This window comes from Mesoplodon bidens (genome assembly GCF_964165515.1).
Source record: "Mesoplodon bidens genome assembly, chromosome: 11".
In the NCBI taxonomy this organism is placed as follows: Eukaryota; Metazoa; Chordata; class Mammalia; order Artiodactyla; family Ziphiidae; genus Mesoplodon; species Mesoplodon bidens.
The window spans coordinates 12,543,668-12,554,101 of NC_138167.1; the positions used below are offsets into that span (position 1 = coordinate 12,543,668).

At 41.3% G+C, this 10,434-nt stretch overlaps 1 protein-coding gene across 4 annotated transcripts in view; it reads right to left on the minus strand.

Annotated features, from left to right (window-relative positions):
- LMO3 (LIM domain only 3) overlaps window positions 1–10,434 on the minus strand; it is a 57,357-nt gene that overhangs the window by 45,848 nt on the left and 1,075 nt on the right. The window contains exons 2-3 of one of the 4 annotated variants that reach the window (XM_081248132.1): window positions 9,477–9,570; window positions 3,831–4,044 (exon numbers count right to left, since the gene is read on the minus strand). In XM_081248132.1, the coding sequence (XP_081104258.1) occupies window positions 3,831–4,036 (206 nt within the window). In that variant the 5' untranslated portion in view covers window positions 4,037–4,044; window positions 9,477–9,570. Of the gene's footprint in view, window positions 1–3,830; window positions 4,045–8,275; window positions 8,349–9,029; window positions 9,189–9,476; window positions 9,800–10,434 lie in introns of those variants that run through there. The other 3 variants (XM_081248133.1, XM_081248134.1, XM_081248131.1) reach the window with 3 other exon arrangements.

Here is a 10,434-nt window from a genome sequence, read left to right on the forward strand (position 1 = left end):
ATTTTGCTGTATCTCCTAGTTCTGACTTTGTAACACTTGACATAAAATCTTAATTCTAAAACTGATGATACATTAATAGCTATTTTATTCATATTTTCCAAACTCAAATCAGAATGCTAGATAGTTTAGCAGTAGCTACATAGTCCTGTAAACATCATTACTAAACCTTGACTAGTTTTACACAGTAATTGCTAATCTACTTTATGCATTCTCTTGTTCAAGGCACAAAGATGCTTCCATATCTACTTTGTCATAAACAACTTTTAAAAACAAAAAATATATAAATGTGTTGGATACATTTTTAATAGATTCATTTCTAGGTCTTGGCATATAAATATTAGTGGGCAGACCAACTTCATAGTTTTAGTCAGAAAGCGTGTTTAATAGAGGAAGTTTTAAAAAATCAATCTTTCTGTTCCTTTTTCTAATGAATTTCCAAAGATGAAGAGCAATCTTAAAAACTGGCAAATTCCCTCTCATCAGACAGGTGTATCTTATATTCTCCAGAAAAGTAAAAGATATTATATCAGCCCTGTTATGGAAAGGGAACTGTTAAGATTTGAAACTCAGTAACAAACTGTAAAAATCTTTTCTTTTTCATAAATATAGCTAATTGTGCCTCGAAGGAGAAAAAAAAAAAATCTGGGCAAAATCAAATTTACTGAAGTAATAGCTTCTAATGCCCTAAAGAAAATATCTTATGATTTAAATTCTTGTATTCATCATTCAAAGAACTTGTAAAAACATGTCATCAGTATCACTATTCAGAATAAAGCAAAATAAAATGTTAGAACTTCAAGATTCACTGTTCAGCAATAAAAGTGTTTTTTTGTGTTTGCTTTTGGAAGGAGAAGATAACTAGGAAGCTAAATACAGTTGGCAAAAAAATATTTCACTTCTCTAGATATGAAAAATTATCTGGCCCAGGATAATATCTATAACCCATAATTTACTGTTACAGGTAAGCAATCTTTTTATCATTTTCCATATTCTTACTTAGATGCCTAGTAATTTAGACAGAGAAACACAAACCTGTAAATTATTTATGGCTCGTTTGTGCCTCAAAGATATTACATAGTATCCAAAGACCCGAAAACCAAACTAAACTACTTTTTAATAGGATTTAAATGGTTAAGCATTGGCTGTGCAAAACACAAGAAGGAAATGTACTGAACTAAGAGGGAAATGAGAAAAATTATTTTCAAAGCTCGGGAAAATAGCCACAGAATATTACTTGTTCACTGATCATACTGCAGATTTTGTATAATTAATAAACAATTAGAAAGTAACAGTTTGAGGTGCACCTTCCTTTTTCCCTCAGTTAATTTTTGTCCGTGACCCAAAATCATGCCTCTCACACAGCAGGCATCCAATAAGCATTTTTGAATGCCTGTTTATACTCATTCAAAGAAATTAATTGGTAAATAAAGTCTGCCTGAACGTATTTGTCTATTCGACATACAGAATCAGACTATTTTAATTTGCCAATCAGACATATGCTTTTAAACATAGACGTAATTTCACTGAGATACACACTTTCCACATAAAACTAAATACCACATCTGCGGCATAATCTATAACACGTAACATGGTGTTTTACACATATACCATTTTCCCGTTTCACTTCTGCAATTTTTAAGTGTTGATGAATTACTCCTTGCCAAGGAAGTCACGTTATATACAACAAAACCTTCAGTTTAAATAAGGGATAAGCTTGCTGTTAACAGCTTAGTTTGAAATGTTAACAACCCTTAGGCTGTTAACATAACAACTGGCCATTAATGTGGTAATGACCAATTTAAGAGGAAATTGTTCTCTGAGAAATGAATATATTGGCAATCAGGACCAGGGTTTAAATTTGAAAGAGTATGATTTTTTAAAAATAAGGTAACAAGATTAAAAGTTTGAGCCTATCAGAAATCAAGTAAAAGTTGCATCACAAAAAGCAACATATAGACTCTTTAAGAGATAAAGATTTCTGAGATGAAAACTATTTTGATAAATTCCCTTCAACAATGCACTTAAGACTATCAAACACCAGTTGAACAACTTATTTTTATTACCATAAGGAAGATTAAAACAACACAAGGTGACTTTCTCTGCTCTCTACTATGTAGACAACTGCAAAAGTTTCACTCATGACACATGTATTTCATTGGCAAATTTACATTTCTTATTCAAAAATATCCAGAGATTTCAAGAGACTCTCTTTAAATTTGACTTAATTTTTGTCTTTATTGCTTATTAGAACACTTTAATCTTGCCCAGACTATATAAACTCCTTGTTTTGGAACTGTTGTTACATGAATCCACTGGAGATACTGCAAATGTAAACAAAAGTCAAAGACAGAGTCCAAAAGCCCACAGCTATTGGTTAGGAAGATAAAGCAAAAGTAGGAAGCAAAGTCAAGTCACTAAAAGCAAATACAAAGACTCTATGTAGAAATCAGGCTCTAATTCACAATGAGCAGAGGAGAAATTTTTATTTGCAAGAGGAAAGTTCCAAGACCGTAGAGCCTGAAAGAATTCACGGAAGAGCTTAATTCTGATTAGTTGTGTTAGTTAGGGAACTCCCTGCCTATAGTCACTTCCCATTCCCATTACTGGCATCTTACATGTATTTTGTGCCCCTGGAACACAGAGAAGTAGTAGCAAGTGGTTATAATTAGTCAGGGGGCCGTCAGATGAAGGGGTCCTAAGAGGGGAGAGAGTAGAATCTGATAAACAGTACTGGACTCACCCTCTTGTCACGACCATTCACCAAACAATATGTTCTTATATATAAACATTGAATTGGACTAAAAGTAACTGAATTATATACGAAGCAGCACCAAATTCCTTAGAAAACACCTCCTGAAATGGCCAAGGAGTTACTGCTGATTGATAAATTTTGTGTCATAAGGGAAAAGAAATTCAAAATGAATCACTGAATGTCAGACTAGAAAAATGATTAATCGTATCAAATATGAAAACCCAAATGATGCCATATATCATTTATCTAATTTGATAGATCCTACTTTGTTAATATCAGTAATTTGCAGCTGAATGAAGTCACAAAATTCCCTGAAAAGCAAAATAATTTTTCTTAAATACCAGTCCATGTGTTGAGTACTAAATGCTAGGGTACAAGTTTAGTCTGCTTCATGGCTTCAGAAGCAAGAACATCTGCGTTGTCCTGAAACCGTTCAGATGTGTACAGTTTGGAGAGTGGCTATCATTTCCCCATAATGATGGAGGTCTTTACTTTGTTATTTTCCATAAAGCTACTGGCAAGACTTAGGCTGTTCGACTTTCAGTGCTATCTTTGCGAAGATCACCTGGAATGCCATGGTGGGTGGAGGGAGGTGTATTCACACTTGGGGAAAGTTTTCAACACTGTACGATAAACACCTTACTAATAAATGCCAGTTAAGAGTTTCAAATTGACTTTCTCTGACAAATCTGAAACAGAAAGATCGCTGAATTACTTTGTGCTATACTCAGCCTGACCTTGTCACTTTTGTGCGAATAAAACATCTTGCATGCTGATTTCTACCAAATACATCCTTGATGTGAACTGGCAGTTTCCGTACAGGGAGTGGAATAACCTATCCCCAGGTAGGAGCATCAGGTAAGGCAAATAAATGGGAACACTTTGAGATATTGTGTTTTCCTGGCCATTGCTGAAGCGATCATTTGTGAAACAGGCACCTGGCAGCATTTTGAAGGCTGCTAGGTGGACATCTTTCAGGAATAGAGGCTAGTAGGAAGGAAATGAAACCCACAAAGACACTTACAAAGGTATTTTAAAAGGAATCCAGTCATCACTGGTGTGCAAGGCTAATTCCTACCTCAGATAGTCTCTGCGACAAAGGATAAGGTTAGCTTTAGTGTACAGGGTGGAGCCCACCTCTCCCAAACGACAGTCACAGCAGGCACACTTCAGGCAGTCCTCATGCCAGTATTTGTCCAGTGCCTTTAGAAGATACCGGTCCTTGATCTTTCGGTTGCAGCCAGCACAACCTTTCGGCTTGGTGTCTGGCTGGACTGAGAGCATTTGTATACCTAAAGGGAGACAAGAACAAAAAAGAGAGCTGGGACTCTAGGAAAGAATCAGAAGATGTCCAAAGCCCTCCACCAAGTTAAATATTTCAGATTGCATTTTTCAAGGGGTGTTAGGCGTTCTTTTTTTTTTTTTCTTTTTCTTTTTTTTTTTTTTTTTTTTTTTTTGCGGTACGAGGGCCTCTCACTGCTGTGGCCTCTCCCCTTGCGGAGCACAGGCTCCGGACGCGCAGGCTCAGTGGCCATGGCTCACGGGCCCAGCCGCTCCACGGCATGTGGGATCTTCCCAGACCGGGGCACGAACCCGTGTCCCCTGCATCGGCAAGCGGACTCTCAGACACTGCGCCACCAGGGAAGCCCTTAGACGTTCTTTTTGAGGCCCATAAGATATCGAACTAAATTTGGAAACAAAAGAGTCTCAAACTTTGTTAAGTCCTTGTTAAACCATTTACGAAGTCACACCTATAAAGTGGTAAAACAAAGAAATCATGTTGCACCTGGTAAGTTGATATTATATACACGAAGAAGTTAAGCAATATTAAATAATTTTATAGTGTCCCCATTTTCTACAGAAAGAAGTTCCTTTCGGGAGAAAATATGAGTAAATGGCTAACAATCTCAAAGAAAGCTGTTTAACAAAGTAGTCTGTGCACAGGCTATAGAAGTCAAAAAGGAGTTTTCCTTTATTGGTTAAAATGTTCACTTAACACGGGCTTGATGGCAGAAGGAAAGTGCGCCCTTATGGGATGCACTAACCTCACTTAGCAGTAGAGATGTTTATACTTAAGCAGAGTACAGTCTCCCGAAAAGCTCACCAATGCTATAATACTTGTTTGCCTCCAAAGACTTCCCCCCCTGTGCCCTTGATATTTCAAAGTATTCATTGTGTTGAAAATTTTTTAAAATGTACTTACACTCACAAGCATCAGTCCGTGCTTCTACTAATGGCAGATTACCTAACTATATACTACATGCTTTTATATAAAATTAAACTATAGGATTATGTAATTTATTATCATAAACATGCACTTATTTATTTTATAGAGGAAAGAAAAAACAATAGAAGACAAAGTCTAAATATATATAAGGTGACCCAAACATCCATATGCAAATATATATCATATACATATATTACATACATACTAGACTAGACATAGGGACATTTATATATTTTAGAGACATATCTCCATCATAAATAAGGAGTCTAGCTGAGTTCTATGGGTGTTACAGCCTGACTGAAATTTTTTCAATGAAAGGGTATTTGACTTTGAGTTTCTTCTCTCCTAAATGTCAAATACCCAGCTTTTAAAAAAGCTGGACCAACTATTCAGAGCTTCATATTTATCCAATAACTCATTTCAAGCACTATAAAGTACTGTAGACTTCGATTCCAAATTCCTTCGTTTTACAAATTATCATACAGAGGCCTAAGAGAGGTTAAGGGACTCGCTCAAAGCTGAGTGACAGTTAAGCACTAGACTTCGTGGCCTTCTTACGGTCCAGAGATCCTGCTGCTAAATTATGCCTCCTCTCTAAGGCATAAAGTTTTAAACTTGAACATAGAACGACACAAGACACCAAATGCCTGCACTTGAAACAGTCTCAAGTAAGAAATGCCAAGCTCTAATCTGGAGCATTTTCGGTGTGTTTCCTGCTCCAAAACAGCTAAACCTTCTTCAGTTTCCTCTGATGCCTGATGATGAAGCCCGAACCTTCATTATCTTTACAATCTTTTTCTTTTTTAATCACACTGTTAAGAGACAGCAAGGCACCGTACCCTCATAGCAGAATAACTTTTCTAGCTAAAATGATACATGGACTTCACATAATAGTGTTATGATGTTGAACTTCCATTAGAAAATAACTTCTCTGATAGAGTGATGGAGCAGGGACCGGCAGTGAGGCATCAAGGTAGCTACTCTTTCTGCAAGGGATGCAGAGCTGTGGTCCTGGGAGCTGCAGACTAGCAGCTGGATTTGTACAGAACAGCAGGTGGTATTCCTATAGCCGGCCCTCTGTTCCTTTTCTTTGAAAGAGCTCAGGGTCTAGTGTAGATTAATCATAACCCTTGATAGCTCTGCTAAATCTCATTCTCTAGAACTTCTAACAAATGAAGTGTCTTTGATCAGAACTAGTTACCATCTTCTCGCAAGGTTCCACAAGGAATGAATCCCATTAATTACAGTACAGAACATACCCAGGTGCCTCTTAACCATCTACCTGGGGGAGGGAGAGACTGTGATTTACTAAATGACATTCCGGATTTCATGACTGAAAACATCTAGAGATGTATTAACAGTGACTATTCTAATTTATAAGGCTATTATTTTTTTATATCACCAAGCTGAAAATTTTTTGTCCAAATCCTTCTTAGTTGTAGCTAAGCTCTGTTTCTCTGAGTTTTGTTACCATCATCAAGCGTGGAAGGTCACCTATCTTTATTCACAATGCTTTGCAACCAAGACAGAGGGTACCAACATTTGGGACAACTCTACCCTGCTTGTCTTCACAAAATGTTTTTGTTGTGCTGACATTTTAATGTAGCACTCAGAGGCCAATTAATATTTGAAACTCTTACATTCTGTTTGGCCTTGGGTGTAGAAGGAGTTTGATATTTTCTGCTCCATCCTGGTACCTTCCTGCAGAAAACATCATCCCATTGCTCTTGAAAAGGAAATGTTTTCGATACTCTGAAAGTTAACAGTTGTAGAAAAAAGAACTAGTTTGTAGTCACCACGTTGCCATGTACCTAAACAGGCATAAAGCAATCGGCTAGCCTCTCTTCAGCATCCGGCAGAACGCGTCTGGGTAGAGTTATGTGTTCGGAGCTGAGAAACATTTCACAAGTTGCTTATAGCACATCAGGACTCATAACTAGTTTTAGATTGGCATGTAAATTGTTCCGAGGGAAATTCTTATTGCCTCTGAGACCCTGCCATTCTGAGTTATTTGACAGTTTAAGGGAAATCATAATTAAAAAAAGACATAAATAATAGCCTGTGCAGTGTGGTGTGCAGAAATAAGTAGAACCATTTCATTTAAACTCTGGTGAGCTTTTAATTGCCTGGATTGCATTGTGAGGTGGCCTAACGGTTGATTGCCTCCATTATGTTCCCTTGTTCTGTGCCATTCATCCGCGCAGTCTCAGCTTCAGTAGTTAACACAACAAAGTAACCACAACTCCACAACACACAGGGGCTTAAAAAAAATAATCATAATAAAAGGTTTGCAGCACTTAGACCCAGTCTTTTATATTTTTGGACTAACTACACGTAATGAATGGAAAACATTTTGTCCCCTTCGGAAGATTCACAGAGGACAATTTGGGAGAAGGAAAAGGAAGAGGGAATACATAAAGGGGGCTGGCAGAGATGAGGTGTCTCAGGAAGATGCGAAAATGAGAATGCAGGTTTTGCAGCTGGGAGCAGTGACACAGATTAAAAGAATTTGGCCAACACCGGCCATTCGATTGCCAAGAGGTACCAAACAAAAGATTTTCTCTCCTCCTGCCCATCTTCATCCTCTCCCCAGCCCCCAGCCCGGACTGGAGAACTGGATTGGGCCTAAAAGCTTGTTTCTCTCTGTTCACTGGCCCAGAGCATCCCTACAGGCTGCAGCCCCCTAAGGGACAACAATGCAAATAGATGTCCCCAGATCTCAGGCGCTGGAGCTGCTTAACTCTGTTCTGCCCCCTTCAACTCCCAACCCCCCTCCCCATCCTTCCACACCCCCTCCCCTTTCTGAGCAATGGAGCTGGGAACCAATTTGATTCCCTTTTTCTCCAATGCAGCTGCAAGGCTCAGAGATACTGACATTTTTCCACTCTTATCAGTTTAATTACAGTTACCATGGCAGCAAAGTGCTAGTGCTTGGCAAAGGCCAACAAGAGATTTGCAAGACTGAGTTCAATTTTGATGCAGCTCACATGCAAAATAAAAAAAAAAATAAGAAACATACATACACTCTAACAAAGAATCCCTTGAGGAGTTTACGCTCCAGCCTTTTGTGGTTGTGTCTTTGCAGCCACACAGGGATGATTTGCAAAGAATGTAGCAGTTTTTGTTGCACCTAGCAAGATTAATTGGTTTAAGCAGCAGTCTTTCAAAGCAGTTACAACAATAATATTTCGGATCTTTTCGAAAGACACAAAAGCAGCGGAAGAGCAGGAAGGCTTTGGAGTAGCCGAGAGTGCCGAGCGCCGGCAAAGTGCATCTATGATAGATTGTAACCTTACCAAAACTTTTCTCCTTTTTCTGCATGAGTTGATTTAGGCGTGCCTGAGTTGCAGCGGCTTCGCATTGAGCGCCCAGCCCAAAGGTAGAAGTGGAAGGGGGTCTCTCGGTTTTAGCTCAAGTGCGGACCTGGTGCGCAGCCTACACCTCGGAGGACGGACTATTGTGAAACCACTTTGGGAGCGGGTCGGAGCGGCGGCGGGGGGTGGGGGTTGGAGGAGGAAGGGACGAGGGAGGCCAGACGAGACCCGGCGCACACACGGAGCCCCTCGCCGTGTGGCGGTGTGCAAAATGATGGCGAATGACAAAGCCACATGCTTCCCTAACTCTGCTCGTAATCCTAAAATCCCAGCGGCCCCTTTTAGCGTCGTGGTAACAAATGGATTTGATTAAACTGTCACATGCAGCGTTAGCATAGCATATCATGTTCAATATGAAAAAGATCATAAATCTGACTTGTATTTCATAACAGCAATCTGGGTAGCCCCCATAAAAATGTGCCGCAGCAGTTTGAATCTCAGCCTATTAGGACACAGGCACCTCCACGGAACCTCTCTCTTCTCGCCACTTCTCCCAACCGCCCCCTCCCCCCGTAGACAGTCACTTTTACATCTCGTAGGAACGGTATTTCGTTATTATGGCAGAGTGGGCAGAGGCAGAAGTGGCCACCAGAACCCCAAAATGGTCACTTCAACTCCTGGGGGAGGGGGGGGTGATGAATTCCAACCAGTAAGGGGAGGAGGGTCGGGAACCCACCTAAGACTGAATTCCCTTCCTACGGGCCGGGCCAGATCGAACATCTCCTCCCAAACTCTCTCAAGCCCCTGTCTCCCCGGGAGTCGGGGTTGTGGAAATACTGCAGTTCCTCGTGAACTTTGACTATTATCCACTCGAGTCGTACTTGAGACGTTCCGCGCCGCAGCCGCTCTGCTCTCCCTCCTTCCATCAACATCCGCCCGCATCTATTTCACGTCTCATCATAAAAATAATGAAGCCTCACATGACTTAAACAAAACGGTCTCAGCAGAGCTGCAGCCCGAGTGAAAGTTGCAGTGCGGAGCTGGGCTGCAGCTCCAGTTTATGCCTCATTAGGAGAGGCTGAAGAAGAAAAAAATCCCGACATCCGTACACGCACGCGCGCACCCGCAGACACACACACACCACAAATAAGCCGCCGCGTGTACACCCAGTTGCTGCACTTACCTTCTCAATTAAGCGATACAGGGGGAGGCCGTTCAGAAAGCACAGTGGCTGCTTTGTAGCGCTTCTCCTTGGGAAAGGTCAAAAAGAAGCATTGCTTGAAAAAAAAAAAAGAGGGGGAGGGAATCTCTATTTTTTTTTAAGTTTAAAATAATGAGGTCCTCAAGGATCCGCCAAGTAATGGTGTCGACCGCATCTGAGCCACAGGTGTCCTCCTTTTAGGCAACTGCAGTCCGAGGCTGTCTCTCTCCGTCCTGGCTCAAGACAACTTACCCCAGGAGCACGCCAGGAGCCGAGCTGAAGGAAGCCCCGGCTCTCAGCTGCAAAATGCAATCCCTTCCCAGCCAGACAGAATACAGCCAAAGAAAAGGTCACTCCGTTATTACTGAGCCGGCGGAGCCCAGGCAGCGCTTGTCAAGACCACAGAGAAGCAGCTCCCTTCCGATTTAAGACTATTTACCTCTCGCCCCCCACCCCTCCCCTCTTCTCTCCTTTCCTTCTCTCCCTCCCTCCCTCCCTCGTTCGCTCGCTTGCTCGCTCTCGTGTGCCTGTTCTGCAGCTCAGTCAAGTACAGCCGCCCTCGGAAAGTGCAAAGCAGCCGCAAGACAGATAGGGCTTTGTTGCTAATTTCCCAGGGTGAAAATGTACAAGCCTGCGAGTGCAGTCAGCACAACCCCACGCATATGCTACTCGCAAACGCTGGGGATGACCCCCAACCCCCCCTCCGCACAAAAAAGTGACCTCGGCGGGAGTCGACTCCGGGAAGGACCCTCCCTACCTCCTGGACCCGTCCAAAAGAAGAAGTCCTGCGAAAGAGCTCCGGAGGAAAACGGTAGGGTTCCTAAAATAACAGGGGCATTTTGGAATACGTGGCCACGTTGAAAGCAAACTGTCTTCCAGTGCCAGTTCTGAAGCTGCCAATTATGGAAATTAAAATAAAAGCAAGGGAGTCAAACTGCTA